Source organism: Microcaecilia unicolor, chromosome 1 (genome assembly GCF_901765095.1).
Source record: "Microcaecilia unicolor chromosome 1, aMicUni1.1, whole genome shotgun sequence".
NCBI lineage: Eukaryota > Metazoa > Chordata > Amphibia > Gymnophiona > Siphonopidae > Microcaecilia > Microcaecilia unicolor.
In genome coordinates, this window is record NC_044031.1 from 219206975 (window position 1) to 219227357 (window position 20383).

Genomic DNA, 20383 nt, shown 5'->3' on the forward strand with positions numbered 1-20383 from the left:
TAGTTTTTCGCGGAGGGGTTTTGTGCTTTCAAATCGTGTTTTTCCAAATATAAGCCTAGCTGCCATGTTTTGAGCGGTCTGAAGTTTCTTTAAGGTTTGTTCTTTACATCCTGCATAAATTCCATTGCAGTAGTCTATGAGGCATATTTTCAAAGCACTTTGGGAGGCTAAGTTCCATAGGTTTCTATGGAACTTTGGGAGGCTAAGTGCTTTGAAAATATGCCTCTATGTGGCTTAGTACCATTGATTGTATCAGGTTGCAAAATGTTTCCCTTGGGAAGAATTGTTTCATGCGTTTGAGTTTCCACTTTGAGTGGAACATTTTCTTTGTTGTGGATGCCACTTGGCACTCTAGTGTTAAGTTACGGTCCATTGTAACGCCAAGGATTTTCAGGCTGACTGAGATAGGAAAGATGTGATCTGGGGTGTTGATACTTGTGGGGTTGTCTGCGCTGTGTTGGGATGAGAGGATGAGACAATGTGTTTTTTCTTTATTGAGTTTTAGTTGAAATGCATTTGCCCAAGAGTCCATGATGTTCAAGCTGAGCTTGATTTCGTTGGTGATTTCTGTCAGTTTGGTTTTGTAAGGAATGCATATTGTGACATCATCTGCATATATGAAAGGGTTAAGGCCTTGGTTGGATAAGGACTTGGCAAGTGGGGTCATCATTAAGTTGAATAGGATCGGTGATAATGGTGATCCTTGTGGTACTCCACATTCTGCTTTCCACGGTGATATGTTTGAATTTGATTTTACTTGATATGGTCTTGTGGTTAAGAAGCCCTTGATCCAGCTAAGTATGTTTCCACCAATCCCGAACTTATTAATATATTATGGTTTACCATGTTGAATGCACTAGACATGTCGAATTGGAGGAGAAGGATGTTTTTGCCTATTGCTATTTCCTGCTTGAATTTGGCTAGAAGAGTGAGAAATACTGTTTCAGTGCTGTGGAGGGGGCGAAAACCTGACTGTGATTCTTGTAATATTGAGAATTTGTTTATATAATCTGTAAGTTGTTTGGTTACCATGCTTTCCATCAGTTTGACCACCAACAGGATAGATGCTACTGGACAGTAGTTAGTGATTTCATTTGTTTTTTTCTTGGTATCTTTTAGTATCGGGGTGAGTAGGATATTGCATTTTCCTTAGGGAAGAGGCCTTTCTGAAGCATGTAATTTAGTTGGAATGTGAGGTCTGCTATGAAGCTGTCCGGGGTGGATTTCTTTAGGTAGCTGGGACAGGTATCAAGTTTACAGTGAGTGTTGGAGAACCTACTAATCGCCTGGGTAACTGTTTCAACGGTAAGGAGGGTAAAGTTTAACCAGGTCCGGTCTGCTGGGTGTTCTCCAATGGTTGGGTCCAACTCATTAAGGAAATTTTCAATGTCAGTGTTGTTCTGAGGTAGCGTGTTGTGTAGGTTTACAATTTTAACATTGAAGTACTTCGCAAGTTTGTCTGCAGATGGGATGTCTGTATTCATGGTGTGGTAGTGACCAAGTTGGTGTCTAGGAGTTTGTTCACGAGTTGGTATAATTTCTTCGTGTCTTTGTAATCTGTCCGTATTTTAGTTTTACAGTATGATCTTTTGGTTTGTCTTATTGCGTATTTGTATTCTGTCCCTATTTTAGTTTTACAGTATGATCTTTTGGTCTGTCTTATTGCGTATTTGTATTTTCTTTGTATTTGTTTCCATGTGTTGAGTGTATGTTCATCTTTTGTTTTACTCCATGCTCGTGTGAGTTTCCTGGATTGTGTTTTTAGCTTTTTCAGTTCATCGTTGAACCATGGTATCAAGTTATGCTTGCGTGAGGTTCTTGTTTGTAAGGGTGCAATTTCATTTAGTATGCTTTTGCATCTTTTATCCCATTCTATGAGGTAGTATATGGAGTCTGTTTGTGCTGTCCATTCGTTATTGTATATCAGTTGCCAGAATGTTTTCGTGTCTACTTGACTCTTGTGCTGTAGGATGTGTGTTCTTGTATTCGTTGTAGACCCTTCTTCCGCCAATGTAGGGATGTTTAGTTTGTAGTGGTTGGTTCAGGGTGTTTCTGTCAATTTAGTATTTTTTATTGTTAGGTTCTGGTCTGTTGAAAGTTTGTGTGAGATGAGGTTGAGTGTGTGCCCTTTGACGTGGGTTGCTTGCATTTGCAATATTCCAGTGTACACTTTTTTTTTCCTCTCAGTGAAGTTTAGACTAAATGGGTCATAACACATTTTTGTAACAAATTTCTGTATGTCTAAGATATCACAATGGTGTTAACACAGACAGACTTTTGTAGTTGATATAAATGTCCCATTAGTCCAGTGCCATTGCTCCCATGACCGGTATTGGATGGTCCCCCTGGATATGTGATGACGTTAAGAGCGAAACTCAGATCTGTGTTGGGTTTTAACAAATGGGGTGAAGTTCATGCAAGAAACGGGAAACACCCAAGAGGGAAAGAGAGCAACTGGTTTTGATTCTGAATGGTGGTATATCTGGAAGTTTTATTGTCGATGGAGAAATAATACACAGATGGTACACACAGGATTTGTTCAGTTAAAGCAAGACATCTTTTGTTGCTGGAGGATTGACAGGATTGTGAATTAAGAGAAGAACAATGAATAAGGACTAAATGTAGGGAAGTGGACTAATGGGACATTTATTTAAACTATAGGCGTCTGTTGGGCTCATTTTCGAAAGAGCCCAACGTCCTTCTCACAGGGTTGTCCAAATTGGTATAATTGAAAGCCGATTTTGGACGTCCCCAACTGCTTTCCGTCGCAGGGACAGCCAAAGTTCAAGGGCGCGTATCAGAGGTGTAGCGAAGGCGGGACATGGGCGTACCTAACACTAGGACGTCCTCGACTCATAATCGAAAGAAACAAGGACATCCCTCACGAACACTTGGACGACTTTATGGTTCTGTTTTTCTTACGACCAAGGCACAAAAAGGTGCCCGAAATGACCAGATGACCACCGGAGAGAATCGGGGATGACCTCCCATTACTCTCTCAGTGGTCACTAACTCCCCTACCCTCAAAAATCATCTTTCAAAATACTGATTGCCAGCCTCAGATGTCATACTCAGGTCCATCACAGCAGTATGCAGGTCCCTGGAGCAGTTTTAGTGGGTGCAGTGCACTTCAGGCAGGCAGACCCAGGCCCATCCTCCCCTACCTGTTACGTTTGTGGAGGAAACAGCGAGCCCTCCAAAACCCACCAGAAACCCACTGTACCCACATCTAGGTGCCCCCCTTCACCTGTAAGGGCTATCTGTGGTAGTGGTGTACAGTTGTGGGTTTTAGGGGTTTGGGGGGCTCAGCACACAAGGTAAGGGAGCTATATTTCTGAGAGCAATTTATGAAGTTCACTGCAGTGCCTCCTAGGGTACCCGGTTGGTCTCCTGGCATGTCAGGGGGACCAGTGCACTACAAATGCTGGCTCCTCCCATGACCAAATGGCTTGCATTTGGTCGTTTCTGAGATGGACGTTCTTGGTTTCCATTATCGCCGAAAATCAGAAACGACCAAGTCTAGGGATGACCATCTCAAAGGACGACCAAATTTCAGGATTTGGGCGTCCCTGACCGTATTATCGAAACAAAATATGGACGTCCATCTTGTTTTGAAAATACGGGTTTCCCCGCCCCTGGATGGGGGATGTTTTGCGAGGACGTCCCTTTCGATTATGCCCCTCTGTGTTAACATCATTGTGCTATCTTATAGTGAAGATTTATAGAAATTTGTTATAACAATGTGTTATGACCCATTTAGTCTTCACTGAGAGGAAAAAAGTGTGTATGTTGGCATATTGATTAAGTTATGAATACATCTGCAGGATATTGATGCGCACAGGCATACTGTAGCCTCTGGCGGGGCTGTCAAGAACGAATGTCCACGCTGTCTAAGGCTGTTGGTACCTAATTGTTAGACACAGGGTGGGTGGATGGGGGTCCTTTTCATTTTCTTTCTTTTCTTTATACAAAGAGAAAAATCAACAAGTAGGGCACTTCTCAGATGTCTGGTGTGGAACAAGGTTGTATTGGGACTATTGTTTTCCTGTCTACTGATTCATTGTATCTTTTGCTATATATGCAATGGTATTTTTTTTTTATCTTCAGTGATATGTTGTGTTTCACTTGTCAATAAAAAGATTTTCAAAAACAATGAGTACAACTTGACTGTATTATATTTTTGATATTTTTTTCTTGAATGTAAGCCACATTGAACCTGAGCTTATTCGGGATAATGTGGGCTACACATGCCAATAATAATAATAATTAACAACTGTGTGTGCTTGTTTAGTATGTAAGATTTTTTAGATAGGATAGTATGAATGAGAGCTGGTGAATGTGAATTAAGTTTTAGAATTTTAAAGTTTTGATATTGAATAAAAATTATATTTAGTATTGATGATCATATAGTTACTTGAAGTTTATTATATATATTTATTGGGATTTAGCTTGCTCATTTTCAGTAGTAGCACAGGGTGAGTTGCATTCAGGTGCACTAGGTATTTCCTTGTCCCTGGAGTATGTTTGTATCTGATGCAACCTGTAACTTAAAATTTCCCTTGGGCAATTTAGAGGCATGGCCTTATCTAGGCACGGTTATGGTTGTGTTGTACAGCTTCCACTTCTTAATTGCTCAGACTGTGCTCCAAGGATTTGTTCAGTGACTTTCAAATTCTTTCCCTTTGATCTGTGTCCTTTCACAACTTTGTGCTGGAGTTCTTTTGCCAGCTACTTGATAGTCATGGTTGGGTCTTTCTTTTGAAATATACTACCCAGCAGAGAGAGCCAACAAGAACTGCTCAGTTTATACTGTCATCATGTGAATAAGTATAATTTAACACAGGTGGAGCTAATTCACTTGGCATGTGCTTTTGAAGTCAATTGGTTACTCCAGAGCTTAACATATTTAGGAATGCTACAGAAGTACAAGGGGGTAGATTTGTATCCAAACAACTACTGTATTCTGGCCATAAGATAACAACAGATGAATATTTTGGAACAAGATACAGAATTTCTGTACCCAGTGTATAATAGCATTGATTTCAGTATAATTCTTTTCTGTCTATGGTGTTATCCTCTGGCCACTAGGGGATGCTGTTGGCTTATTTGGCATACTGACACATGTAGATTTCTGACCAGTGTGCCTGCAGGGCTAGCAAAGCCATGCAGCTGGGAGAGGCAAGCGGAGGGGCGAGATGGCAGGAAGATGAGACCACTGTTGTGAAGGGCTCAGCTCTCAGCTTTTGATGTAGGAAGTGGGCTTTGAGGAGGGTGTGAATATTCCAGGGTTGGGTCATGAGGTGGAAGAGAGATATGGGATCATGATGATAATGTGGTGGGAATACTGTAGTTAAACTGATGAGTGGAGTAGGAAGGCTGGGTACCCAAATACCCTCTGCTGAATTTCCAATGGTTTACAGCTAGTACTAGCAAATGGTATTATATTAATTTTGCCGTCAGCAGTTTAGAATTAGTTTTCAGGCACCATTCATCTGCATTGTAAATTTCCAGTTGTTCAAAGATGCAAAATGGGTGGGGAAAATATTTTTAATTTAGTACATCTGTTACTTATTATCTAATGCACTCTAGTTCAAATAAGGTGATTTTTTTTGTGTGTGTTAAACTCTTCCTACTCCTTTATATCCCATGCTTCAGACTTGCAATGAAAAAGAATAGGCCTTCTTTTTAATCTTGCCAGGCCCCTGTTTTTTATGTCTTAAGGGGAAAAAAGGTCAGTGGTGTTAACACTAAACAGCACAAACCAAATCGGAAAAATAGACTTCTAAAGGATACACTGGGCCCTTTCATGAGAAACAGAACATGAGATAGAAAAAGACCATATGTCTCCCCATCCAAACCAGCTGCTTAGCTCTACAATCCCTTCCTCTCCCCTCTCCTTCAAAGATCCTCTGTACTTGGCCCATGCTTTCTTTAATTCAGATGCTGCCCTCTACAGCAATTCCAGTGGGAGGGTGTTCTATGCATCTGCTACCAGGGGCAGACCGACCACTCAGGCAACTTTTCAGCGCCTGAGGTCCCAGAGCAGTTGGGGGCCCAGCATCCCCCTACATGATCCAGCATCCTCTCTATCTCCTCTCCACCTAGTTGGTTCGGCAGAGGTTAGCGGATGCCCCACGCTGGGGGTGGGGGAGGGAATAACCTTTTTGGAGAGAAGGTTGATGAGGTCACTGACCAAATCAAGAAGCACATTGATACCATCTCTTCTCTCTCCCGCTGGGCACCTTCTGCATCAGCCTCCTCAGCTAGGAGGTCTTTTGGCAAGTTGAGGAGGGGTGCCTACTACTCACCAGAGACTGCTCAGGCTCAACCCCAGCACGCTTGTTCTTGTCAACAGCGTGTGCTTAAGGCCCCTGCTGCTCCCCAGTCAAAGCAAGTGACGAGCTTTTGCGTGGCTCCGGCAGAACATAGCCAATGTCAAAGTCCGTGCTAGGCGACCTACTGGTTGGAGGGAGGCTGAAGTTTTTCTATGAAAAGTGGCTCCTTATAACATCCGACTGGTGGGTTCTCCAAATAGTCCGCCTCAGATATGCCCTAAATTGGCTTTGAAAATCTCCAGATTGCCCACTGAGAGGTCATTACTTCAGCTCTCAGCACAAGCAGATCCTTGCAGAGGAACTCTCCGTCCTTCTGAAGGCCATCCGGTTAAGCCTGTTCCAGAAGGGAAAGAAGGGCAGAGATTCTTTTCCAGGTACTTCTTTGTGCAAAAGAAGATGGGGGGATGCATCCCATACTAGACTTAAGGGCCCTGAACAAATTCCTGGTCAAAAAATTGTTCAGGATGGATTCCCTGGGCACTCTTCTTCCCATGATTCAGACATACGATTGGCTATGCTCTCTGGACTTAAAGGACGCATATACACACATCACGATACTTCCAACCAGTCAGAAGTATCTTCAGTTTCGACTGGGAATACACCACTTCCAGACCCTCGTGTTGCCTTTTGGCCTAGCATCAGCACCCAGGGTCTTTACCAAATGCCTAGCAGTAGTCGCAGTGGCACTACGCAGGCTGGGGGTGCATTTGTTCCGTTACCTTCACGATTTGCTGGTGAAGAGCACTTCAGAGGACGGTACTCGGGGTCCATAGGAGGACTATTCAGGAGCTGGAGCTACTAGGGTTCATTTTAAATTACCCTGTCCCATCTTCACTCTACCCAACAATTGGAATTCAGTGGAACCCTGCTCAGTACGCAGAAGGTTCAAGCCTTTCTTCGAGAACCGAGTGTGGACACTCTGGCTTCTCAGAGTCGAGCCTCTCAGCAGGTGACATCAGAAGATGTTGAGGTTGTTAGGCCATATAGCTTCCACAGTTTATGTGACACCTAGGACACGCCTTCACGTGAGATCAGCTCAGTGGTCCCTAGTCTCCCAATGGTGCCAAACTACGGGAGATCTAGAAGATGTCATCCAAGTGATTCCAGAGTTTGTTCATTCTCTTTTGTGGTGGACCATTTGATCCAGTTTGACTTTGGGATTCTCATTCCAAATTCCTCAGCCTCAAAAGGTTCTGATGATGGTTGCATCTCTCCTAGGTGCCTTGGAGGAGGGAGTTCTCCTAGAAGGAGAGTATCACCCTGGTGAAGTAGGAAGTACTGCTGTAGCCAGGACTTGCCCACCATGGGATGCACTGAGGATATGTCTTCAAGAACTGCCTAGTGGGAAAAGCTAGAACAGCTGTTATAGTTGGTAATTCGATCATTAGGCACATAGATAGCTGGGTGACTGGTGGACATGAGTATCGCCTGGCCACTTGCCTGCCTGGTGAGAAGGTGGCGGATCTGATGCGTCGCCTAGACAGGATCTTAGATAGTGCTGAGGAGGAGCCAACTGTCTTGGTACATGTGGGTACCAATGATATAGGAAAATATGGGAGGAAGGTTCTGGAAGCTAAATTTAGGCTCTTAAGTAGAAAGCTGAAGTCCAGATCCTCCAGGGTAGCATTTTCAGAAATGCTCCCCGTTCTATGCACAGGATCCAAAAGGCAGGCAGAGCTCCAAAGTCTCAATGCTTGGTTGAGATGATTGTGCAGGAATGAGGGATTTAGATTTGTTAGGAACTGGGTGACATTCTGGGAAAGGGGGAAACTTTTTTGAAAGGATAGTCTCCACCTTAACCAGGATGGAACCATAATGCTGGCACTAACTTTTAAAAAGGAGATAGAGCAGCTTTTAAACTAGAAGGGGGAGGGGGGAGAGCCGGCAGTTGCCCAAGAGTGCATGGTTGGGTGTAGAATATACTTGAAGGATACTATTGAAACAGGATATTTCGGGAATCTCAATGCTCAAAGTAAGCCAGGTGTGCTTAATGAGAGAGCAGGATAAAGGATGCACATTATCCCCTTCAACATCTAAGCAGTTTTTTGATCCAAGGAAAAAAACACAATCTGAAGTGCCTGTATACAAATGCTAGAAGCCTAAAAAATAAGATGGGAGAGTTAGAGTGTATAGCACTGAATGATGAGGTAGATATAATATGCATCTCAGAGACTTGGTGGAAAGAGGACAATCAATGGCACAGTATTGGGCTCATTTTCAAAAGAGAAAAATGTCGAAAAAGTAGCATGCGTCTTCATTTCGACGTTTTTCTCACAAAAACGTCCAAATCAGTATTTTTGAACCCTATTTTTACACATTTTTCTCTGAAGTTCGTCAGAAGTGCGTCCAAATCTCAAAGGAGAGTACCAGGGGTATGTTCAGGGCAGAACTTGGGCATCTACACTGACTACATAGCTTGTTACCTTTAGATTGTAAGCTCTCTTGAGCAGGGACCGTCCTTCCCCATGTTTAAACTTGTACAGCGCTGCGTAACCCTGGCAGCGCTATAGAAATGCTAAGTAGTAGTAGTAGTTCCTAAGACTTAGACGTTTTTCAGCCATAATGGAACAAATCAAACTGTCCAGGACTAAAACTTAGACATTTTGAGCTAAACCTGTTTTTGTAATGAATAAGGCACAAAAAGATGCCTTAAGTAACCAGATGACCACTGGAGGGAATCAGGAATGACCTCCCTTTATTCCCCTAGTGGTCAATAACCCCTCCCACCCCCCAAAAATGTAATGAAAAACATTGCCAGCATCTGTGCCACCCTCAGATGATATACTCAGGTCCATCAGAATAGTATGCAGGTCCCTGGAGTAGTCTAGTAGTAGATGCAGTGCACTGCAGACAGGTGGACCCAGGATACCTACCCCTACCTATTACACTTGTGGAGGACACTGTGAGCCCTCCAAAACTCACCAGAAATCCACTTTACCCACATATAGGTACCCCCTTCACCCGTAAGAGCTATAGTTGGGGGTAGTGGGTTTTGGGGAGGGCTTAGTAGACAAGGTAAGGGAGCAGTGGTGAAATGTGTACTTGGAAGCATTTTACAAAATCCACCACGGTGCCTCCTAGGGTGTACTATTGCTTTCCTGGGATGTCAGGGGAACCAGTCTACTAAAAATGCTGGCTCCTCCTACATCCCAGTGGTTTGATTTTGTGCGTTTTGCACTTGGACGTTTTTTTGTTTGAAAATGGACCAAAAAACAAAACGTCCAAATCACAAAACCTTGTATTTTCGAAAACAAAAGATAGATGTTTTTCTTTTTTGAAAATGACCTTCTTTACTATTAAGATTTTGGACGTTTTTTTGCAAAACGTCCAAAGTCGAACTTAGACATCATATCAAAAATGCCCCTCCATGTTAACAGGGTACAAATTGTATTGCAGTGATACGATCAAATTGGAGGGGGGGAGGGGTTGCGCTATATGTTAGAGAGAATTGAGTCAAATAAAATAAACATTCCACATAAAAAGGATAGCAGTGTGGTATCAGTATGGATAGAAATTCCATGTGTGAAGGGAAGGAGCATTCTTGTAGGACTGTACTACCATCTGCCAGGACAGAATGAACATACAGATGAAGAAATGTTTACAGAGATTAGGAAAACTGTCAGATTGGGCAACACGTTTGATATAACAGTTAAAGTGGAGGGCAACCACTGTAAACTCAAAAGTCCTGGATTTCAAACATACTGACTTTAGTAAAATGAGGGAATACCTGAAGAAAGAGCTGACGGGCTGGGAGGACATGAGAAGTGGAAAGGCAGTGGACCAGGCTGAAATATGGCTACTAACCTTTATGTAAGGAGAGTAAATAAAAGCAAGAGAAAAAGGAAACCAATATGGTTCTCCAAACAACTGGCTGAGAAAATAAAGGCAAAAGAGTTAGCATTCATGAAAAGAAGAGGAGCACAGAGAGGAATACTAGATGAAACTGAAAGAAGCCAGGAGAGAGAGATGTCTGTCAAATGCGCAAATGGAAGAACAAAAGGCTAGAAATATAAGAAGGGGCGACAAGAATTTTTTTAGATATATTAGTGAAAGGAGGAAGACTAAAAATGGAACTGCTATGTGGAGAATGATGAGGAAAAAGCAAACGTGCTAAACAAATACTTCTGTGTTCATGGAAGAAAATTCTAGAGAAGGACCACGATTGACTGGCAAAGGTACATATGAGAATGGAGTGGATATAGCACTGTTCACGGAAGAAAGTGTTATGAACAACTTGAAAAATTGAAGGTGGACAAAGCCATGGCACTATATGGTATCTATCCGAACATATTGAGGGAGCTCAGAGAGGTTCTTGCGGGTCCGCTTAAAGATTTGTTTAATAAATCCTTGGAGATGGGGAAGGTTCCTTGGGATTGGAGAAGAGTGGACGTGGTCTCTCTTCACAAAAGTGGTGATAGAGAAGAAGCTGGAAACTACTGACCAGTAAGCCTTACTTCGGTTATTGGAAAAGTAATGGAAGCGATGCTGAAGGAAAGGATCGTGAATTTCCTGGAATCCAATAGGTTACAAGATCCAAGACAACTTGGTTTTATCAAAGGTAAATCGTGCCAAATGAATCTGATTGAATTCTTTGACTAGGTGACCACAGAATTGGATCAAGGACATGCACTAGACCAGTGATGGCGAACCTATGGCAAGCGTGCCAGAGAGGGCACGCGCGCCGCCGGTCGCCTAACCCGAAACTTAGCCCTCCCACCCACCCGGCGTCAAGCATTCCTCCCTCCCTCCCACCCGGCACCAGCCCGCCCGGCCTCCATCCCTCCCTCCGAACCCGAAGAAATTTAAAAGTCTTCCCTTGTTCGAGTAGGCGGCGTCAGCATCAGCAGTAGCAGCAAAAAGCGTGCTGCTGGTTCGTCGCGTCTTCAGCCTTCCGTCTCTCAAGCTCTCTGGTCCCGCCCTCATTTCCTGTTAGGGCGGGACCAGAGAGCTTGAGAGACGGAAGGCTGAAGACGCGCCAAACCAGCAGCACGCTTTTCGCTGCTACTGCTGATGCTGACGCCGCCTACTCGGACAAGGGAAGACTTTTAAATTTCTTGGGGTTCGGAGGAAGGGAGGGATGGCGGGCTGGTGCCGGGTGGGAGAGAGGGAGGAATGCTTGACGCCGGGTGGGTGGGAGGGTGCCTTGGTGCACGCTGGGTGGGAGGGAGGGAGCGAGGCCTGGTGCTTGGGTGGGAGGGTGGGTGGCCTGCCTGCTTGCTTGCTGCTGCTGCTTGGGTGGGTGGGTGGGAGGGTGCCTTGGTGCACGCTGGGTGGGTGGCCTGGTGCTTGGGTGGGAGGGTGGGTGGCCTGCCTGCCTGCTTGCTTGCTGCTGCTGCTGCTGCTTGGGTGGGTGGGTGGGAGGGCTGGTGCTTGGGTGGGAGGGAGGGAGGCTTGGGTGGCCTGGTGCTTGGGTGGGAGTGCTGGGTGAGTGCATGGCCTGGTGCTGGGTGGGAGGGAGGGAGGCTTGGTGCTGGGTGGCCTGGTGCTGGGTGGGAGGGAGGCCTGCCGCTGGGAGGGCAGGGGGGAGAGGAGGGTGGCTGGAGGGGAGGGCAGGCCTGGTGCTGGGTGGGTGGCCTGGTGCTGGGTGGGAGTGATGGGTGGGTGCATGGCCTGGTGCTTGGGTGGGAGGGAGAGAGGCCTGCCTGGTGCTTGGGTGGGTGGGAGGGAGGGAGGGAGAGAGAGAGGCCTGCCTGGTGCTTAGGTGGGTGGGAGAGAGGCCTGCCTGGTGCTTGGGTGGATGTCCTGGTGCTTGGGTGGGAGTGCTGGGTGGGTGGATGGCCTGGTGCTGGGTGGGTGGGAGGGAGGCCGGCCTGGGTGCTTGGGTGGGAGGCCTGGTGCTTGGGTGGGAGTGCTGGGTGGGTGCATGGCCTGGTGCTGGGTGGGAGGGAGGGAGGCTTGATGCTGGGTGGCCTGGTGCTGGGTGGGAGGGAGGCCTGCCGCTGGGAGGGCAGGGGGGAGAGGAGGGTGGCTGGAGGGGAGGGCAGGGGGAGAGGAGGGTGGCTGGAGGGGAGAGGAGGGTGGCTGGACATTTGTGGCTGGAGGGGAGAGGAGGGTTGCTAGACATGGATGGAGGGCAAGAAATGAAGAAGAAAGGAGGAAAGTAAAGAAATAAATGGAAAGGAAGCCCTGGAAACAGAGTTAAGAGAACAGATAGCAGCAGAATCAGCGACTAGGACCCATATGGATAGAAAAATAAAATCACCAGACAACAAAGGTAGAAAAAAATCATTTTATTTTCATTTTAGTGTTTGGAATATGTCCAATTTGAGAATTTACATCTGCTGTCTTATTTTGCACTGGGTATACTGGAGCTGTAATAACTTACAGAAATGATTTGTAATGAAAGAAAATCATGTTATTTTTTTCTCCTATACTAGTATAATATTTTCAATGATGTTTGTTTATATACGCCAAGGCTGGTGTAAGGGGGTGTGGCTATCATGGGGTGGAGTCATATGTGGTGACCCCGCCCATAATGAGTACCGGCACTTCGCGATGAGTAATTAGATTTTGGGTTGCTGTTTGGGCACTCGGTCTCTGAAAGGTTCGCCATCACTGCACTAGACGTTATCTACTTAGATTTCAGCAAATCCTTTAACACGATTCCTCATAGGAGACTCTTGAATAAACTTGACAGACTGAAGTTAGGACCCAAAGTGGTGAACCGGATTAGGAACTGGTTGACAGGTGGATGCCAGAGGGTGGTGGTTAATGAAATTCACTTGGGGGAAGGCAAGGTGAGTAGTGGAATGCCTTAAGGATCGGTGCTGGGGCCGATTCTGTTCAATATATTTGTGAGCGACATTGCCGAAGGTTTAGAAGGTAAGGTCTGCCTGTTTTGCGGATGATACCAAGATTTGTAACAATGGACACTCTGGAGGGAGTGGAAAACACGAAAAAGGATCTGCAGAAGTTAGAAGAATAGTCTAATGTTTGGCAATTAAAATCCAATGCTAAGAAGTGCAACATGATGCACTTAGGGAGTAGAAATCCAAGGGAGACATACGTGCTAGGCAATGAGAGGCTGATATGCACTGACAGGGAGCTGGATCCTGGGGTGATAGTATCTGAGGATCTGAAGGTGACGAAATAGTGTGACAAGACAGAGGCTGTAGCCAGAAGGATGCTAGGCTGTATAGAAAGAGGTGTAACCAGCAGGTGTTGATACCTCTGTACAAGTCGTTGGTGAGGCCCCACCTGGAGTATTGTGTTCAGTTTTGGAGGCCGTATCTTGCTAAAGATGTAAGAAGACTTGAAGCTGGCCAGAGGAAGGCAACAAGAATGATATGGGGCTTTCGACAAAGGACATATGAGAAGAGACTTTAGGACCTGAATATGTATACCCTAGAGGAGAGGAGGGACAGGGGAGATATGATACAGACGTTTAAATACTTGAAAGGTATTAATATAGAAACAAATATTTTCCAGAGAAGGGAAAGTGGTAAAACTAGAGGACATGATTTGAGGTTGCAGGGTGGTAGACTTAGGAGTAATGCCAGAAAATTATTTTTCATAGAGAGGGTGGTGGATGCCTGGAATGACCTCCCGAGGGAGGTGGTGGAAAAAAAATGTGTCTGAATTCAAAAAGGTGTGGGATGAACACAGATGATCTTTAATTAGAAAATTAATGATATAAAAAACAAAACTTAAAGGCTTGCATATGTGTTTGCATGTCAAGTGGTGCTTAGATGGCGACTCTGGCTGCATCAAATAGACTAGTTTTGGGCTGGCTTGTACGGTCTGAGTCCTACATATGGCGATCTGGTTTAGGATGGGCTGGAGAGAGCTTCAGCTGAATCTCCAGTGCTTTGTAATGTGAGGACAGTGCCGGGCAGACTTTTACGGTCTTTGTCCCGCAAATGACAAGAAGGATTTGGATAGACTGGAGTGGGCTTTGACGGCAACTCCAATAGTTGGAACATAAGGACAGAGTCGAGCAGACTTCTGTGGTCTATGTACCAGAAACACCAAAGAAAGACCTTGATCAGGTATATAATATCACGTTCATTGTTGATTTTAAATCTTGAAATGATAATGAATGTGACTGTTGGGCAGACTGGATGGACCATTCAGGTCTTTATCTGTCATCACTTACTATGTTACCATAATGATAGGTGATTTAAATTGACAAAAAATCCCCCCTAAATTTTCACCCTCTTCTACTGTAATTCTGAAATAGCAAAGGAAACCAAAATTGTGAAGAAAAAAGACCTCAGACGACAAGAAGTCATGCCACAGCAACAAATATTAGTCCGAATAGGCACGCTCCTTCATAATCACAGGTCAGAAAAAAACTCCACTTAATAGAAGAAAACAACTTTTCAGCATTACAGTAGGTTAGTCTTCATATTACTGCCAAAGCAAGCAGTGGAGGTGAAAGTCTGTCTGTCTTTTCCCTTGATGACGCCCTTGTGGGAGAAACAGGGTGTCCCTGTTGGGATCAGTGTTTCCAGTGACTGCCAGATGAGTACTGTGATTTTTATATTTGACCGCTATCGCCATTTCTGAATTTGCTACTGCTGTTACTGAACGGCTGCTAGGGACATTATCACAAGACCTTTGGCAGTAATATGAACATTAACCTATTGTAATGCTGAAAAGCTGTTTTCTTCTATTAAGTGGAGTTTTTTTCTGACCTGTGATTATGAAGGAGCGTGCCTATTCGGACTAATATTTGTTGCTGTGGCATGACTTCTTGTCGTCTGAGGTCTTTTTTCTTCACAATTTTTGTTTCTTTTGCTGTTTCAGCATTACATTAGAAGAGAGTGGACTTTTTAGTTTTTTGGTTATATTACCACTCTTACCTGGTGTGAATATATCTTGGAGTCAATGATTTCAATTACCTCAATGTTAACTGGATAAATGTTACATCAGGGAGTGCCAGGAAGATAACATTTGTAGATGTAATACATGACTGCTTCTTGGAGCAACTGGTCCATGAACCGACTAGAGGGGGGGAGACACTTTGGATCTGATCCTTGGTGGCGTGCAGGGCATAGTGCAAAAGGTTGCAGTTTGGGTCCTCTGGGAAACAGTGATCATAACATGGTCAAGTTTGAGCTACTATTTGGGATGAACCCACAAAGGAAATCTACTGTAGCTGCATTTAATAAAAAGGGTAAAATGAGGAAAATGGTTGAAAAGAAACTAAAAGGATCAACTGCTAAGGTTAAGATACTAAATCGGGCATGGATGTTATTCAAAAATACCATATTGGAAGCCCAGACCAGATGCGTTCCATGTATTTGCAAAGGTGGAAAGAAGAGAGAATGACAGCCAGCATGGTTAAAAGGTAAAGTAAAAAAAGGCTATTACAGCCAAAAGATTGTCCTTCAAGGAATGAGAAAAGGATCCAAATGAAGAAACACGAGCACTGGTAAATCAGATGCAAAGCATTAATAAAGAAGGCTAAAAGAGAATATGAAGAGAAACTTGCCGCAGAGGCTAAAGTTCACAGTAACAACGTTTTAGATACATCAGAAGCAGAAAGCATGCAAAGGAATCCATGGGACCATTAGATCATGAAGCAGCAAAAGGGGCACTCAGGGAGGACAAGGCCATAGCCTTGTCTTTACAGAAGAAGATGTAAGAGATCTGCCTGTACCGGAAATGGTTTTCAAGGATGATGATGCAGAGGAACTGAAAGAAATCTTGGTGAACCTGGAAAATATATTGAGCCAAATTGACAAATTAAAGAGTAGTAAATCACCTGGACTGGATGGCATACATCCAAGGTACTGAAAGAACTCAAACATGAAATCGCTGATCTGCTGTTAGTAATATGTAGCCTGTCGTTAAATTCATCTGTAGTACCTGAAGATTGGAGTGTGGCCAATGTGACGCTGATTTTTAAAAAGGGTTCCAGGAGTGATCCGGGAAATTACAGACCTTTAAGCCTAACATCAGTGCCAGGTAAAATAGTGGAAACTATTATAAAGAATAAAATTACGGAACACATAGACAAACATGGTTTAATGGGACACTCCCCAATGTTGAAAAAGGAAAAAGAAAATATAATGTTTTCAAAACATCAAATGCCACAAGCAGATTTAAACAAGTAAAGCATGATGAAGCTGATAATTAGCGACTACTTATCCTACAGCTGTGCCAAGAAGTATATTTTGTAGAAAGCTGGTTCATGTTGTATGGAGTCCTCTGGCTTTGGAATCCACATTGGTTCAGGCCTAACCAGACCTCAGATCAGCAAAGGTGAGACAGCAGGAAAAGACCCCTATAGCTTCCAGAATCTCCCTTATTCCCTTAATAGCCTTGGATGTATCCCGTTCAGCCTATACACTTTCCGGCCGACATTCAGCGCTATTTAACCAGCTGGGAACTTCTCCTTGGCCAGTTAAATAGCACTTAACCAGCTAGCTACGAATATTCAGCACTTCGCCTAAGTTTAGCAGCCAAATCGTAACGCTTAAATAGGCAGTCCTAGCTTTGGCCGCTATAAACTTAACTGGCTAGTGCTGAATATTAACTTTGCCAGTTAAGTTTAAGCCGGCTACAAAAACAAATAATAATTTGTTTATTAATAATAAAAAACCCCGAACACATATTCAATGTCAGTCACCAAAAATAGCTTGGCATTGAATATCCGGGCTCAGCACCGATCAGCTGCCCTGCCTCCCACGGGCTGAATATCAGCCGGTTTGTCTAATTTAAGTTTACCAAATCTTTTGAAATGGACTTGAGATTGTCCATTCCTGTTTATATCCATTTTTATTGTCCTGTTGCTGACCCCTCTTCAAGTGAACACCTAACAGAAATATTTGTTAAGCAATTTCGCTTTTCCCTCATCAGCCTCTCCGAAGTCCTCTACTTCATTTTTGAGTCTTGTAATGCAGACTTTGCACTTCCTTCTATCAGTACCATACCTAAAAAGAACCCCCCCCCCTACCTCACTGTTTTAATGTTTCAGCTGTTTTCTTTCATTTGCAGCTTTGCTGTCCTGATTGCTTTACCAGCTTCTCTTAGCTCTGCCAGATATCGATGCCTGTCATCTACATTTTGTCACCCCTTATAATTTATGAATGCTATTTTTCCTTACCTTTTCAGCCACTTCTTTCAAAAGGTCTAGCGGACTTTATTTTTCCTTTTGCCTTTATTCACTTTTCTAACAAAAAGTTTGTTGCCATATCAGTTTTGCTTGTTGCTCTGCTGCTGCTGGACTTTCCTGTTCAGCTAATAACAGCCTAAGGTACTTGTCCATCTTAATGAAGTCTGTTTTCATAAAGCCTTGGACCCTTGCCTTTGAAAGAACCTTCTCCACTTGTGCTCTAAAACTGTCATCTGGCGATCAGCGGATCCCAGATAATCACCTATTACAATGTCAGAAACACTCTCATTCATAAGCACTAGGTCCAGTATCACCTCTACTTCATTTCTGAGTCTTGCAATGCTGACAAAATATTCCTGGGTGGGTTCTGTTACCAGTTTTCTTTGTAGAGCAGTGGTTCTCAACCAGTGTGTCACCAAGAGCTGGGAGGTGTGTCACAAAAAAATGTGATTAAGAGCACCCTTGTGCTTTTCTTAATGTGTGTGTCAGGTTGAGGAGAGTTGAGAACCATAAAGTCAAGTACTTAGTCTCCATAACTAGTCCCTACTCCTGTCATCAGCCCCAACTGGAAATGTTGCAGGCCTGGCACACCCTTCTCCACCACCCCAGCACATGCTACCATTACATCTGTATTTCTGTTGCATCACTGTCAGCAGCAGTGAAATGATATATAGGGTTTTTTTCATGGTTTAGCTACGAATTGTAGTGTTCAGTGTGTCATGCACGCAAACATTATTTGTTAGGTGTGTCACAACAGAAGAAAGGTTAAGAACCACTGCTGTAGAGGGTGCAAGATCTTCCTATTTCTGGATGGTATTATAGCTGAGATGTCCCAATCAATATCCGACAAAATGAAATCACCTAGCAATAGCGCTTCCCTTCTCATGGCAATATTCGGAATGTTTTCAGTTAAATCTCTCTCTCTTTATAATACTTAAGAAAGAGATCTGTATACTATATCAGTATAAACAGATTTCCCATTCATTCTTTGCAGATTACTAATTTTTTAATCCAGAAATGTTATTGATTTTTCTTATTTCAAGTAAAATACAAAATATAAATACACAAACAAACTAGATATAACAGTTGGAAAAAGCAGCTATGTAAGAACATTATAACTGTAAATCATTTTAGGAATTGGTTGAATTGGATGCATCAGTGTTATGAAGATAATTTTCAAGAGGAGACCAGATGAGACATTTATTCAGTAGGGCCCCCATTCTTTTTGCAATTGCAAGTTCAAGTTGTTGATGTTGTAAAACAGATTGCCACCACAATGTATATTGAGTAATTAGAATTCTTCCAATTAGAAATTATAAGCTTAAGTGCTATTGTATGGAAGATGTCAAAAATTTCTTTCTAGATTATTCTAGTAAGTCTTGCAATGATGTATGCCTCTTGGGGTTGTTGTAATTTCAGAAGCATGCTAAATTGACCAGGGTTTGGAGAGGGGTTAGAGTCCTCATGTTTCCTCAGCGTGTCATGCCCCATACTGACAATCCCTTCTGATACAGCTTGAAGTGGCACTTTGGTTTTCCTTCCGAAACATGTCAATATAGGTACCAGAAGATTTGTATCTTGCTGCAAACAGTAATATCTATAATAAGTGGTAAGGCTGCTTTAAGACTTAAGAAACAAAAAAATTTTTGGCTTATGATAAAAACTGAATTTGGGTTTTGTTTGGATTTTATATATTTAAAAAAAAATAATTTCATGTATGCTTCATGTTTTTCTTCTTTGCTTCCCATCTAGTTACGACCATGGCACTACGTACAACGCATTTGTGGGGAAGGGGCAGCTGATTGCGGGGATGGATAAAGCCCTGATTGGGATGTGTGTGAACGAGAGGCGATTGGTGACCATACCACCCAGCTTAGCCTATGGCAGTGAAGGCGTCTGTGAGTACAGGTTATAATTCCAGCCATGTTTGTGTCAATATCCATTGGATAAGAAAATCTGTCATGAGAAAATAAGTGATTAGAACTAGCAATACCAATACCAATATACAGCTTTTGTTACCCGCTATTCCCTGGATTCTTTATAGCACGCCTAGAGATCCGTCCTGAAATCAGGCATTTTTTAATTGACTTAACAAGCTAATTAGCATTGATAACGGCACTTAAGAAATATTGAGCTCTAATTTGCAATAATTAGAATTTATGCGCACAACTTGCTAAGCGTATTCTATAATGCAGTGTGCCTAACTTTTCTAATGTACACAGGCAAAAAGGGGCGTGGTTATAGGCAGGGAAATGGGCATTCCAAAATTTGCGCACGTAGTTATAGAATATGGCAAGGATTTACACCATGTTTTCGTTGGTGTAAATGGACTCGAGTAGTTTTAGGCACTGGGATATCAACTAAGTGTATTCTATATACCACGCCTAAATCTAGGCACTGGTTCTAGAATACGCTTAATCGGAAATGTTTTCCGCGTAGATTTTTTAGGTGCCATATATAGAATCCCCCCTCTTTATCTCCTACTAAGGGTTCAATGTGGATTACAACTTCAGTAGAAGTCATAAAATTTCACAACTATTATCAAAACAAATTTAATTCAAAAAGAATAAAAGAAAAAGATATCATGCAAAACTATTTCAATAAAATATTAAATATTAAGCATATCCAAACAAGAATGTTTATAATTTCTTACGAAAATGTAAATAATTTGTTTCAATCCTTATAACACAGGGTTCCAGAATGATGATGCAGCTAGGGAAAATAGAGGGGTAAGCTGCCTGGTATAACAAACCCCTCTAACAGAGGGGGGCCAAAGCAGCATCTTATTCCATAATCGAGAGGAAAGTAGTGGGAAAGACATAGAAACGCATTCAATCAGCATGGCAGGTGCAATTCCATATACCAGTGGTTCCCAACCTTTCTCTGGTCCTGGCACCCCTAGGCTACACATTTCCTCTGGGGTCTCCCCCCCCCCCCCCCCCCAACAGTGTTGAGTCCTACCTTTGCTTGCGGGGATGCTCAAGCC

The 20383-nt window shown here is 43.3% G+C and overlaps 1 protein-coding gene across 1 annotated transcript in view; it reads left to right on the plus strand.

Annotated features, from left to right (window-relative positions):
• The window catches only part of FKBP9 (FKBP prolyl isomerase 9), a 125307-nt gene that overhangs the window by 15678 nt on the left and 89246 nt on the right, over positions 1 to 20383 (plus strand). Inside the window, exon 2 of the mRNA XM_030204458.1 lies at positions 19150 to 19295. Within this exon, the coding sequence (XP_030060318.1) occupies positions 19150 to 19295 (146 nt within the window). The remainder of the gene's footprint in view (positions 1 to 19149; positions 19296 to 20383) is intronic.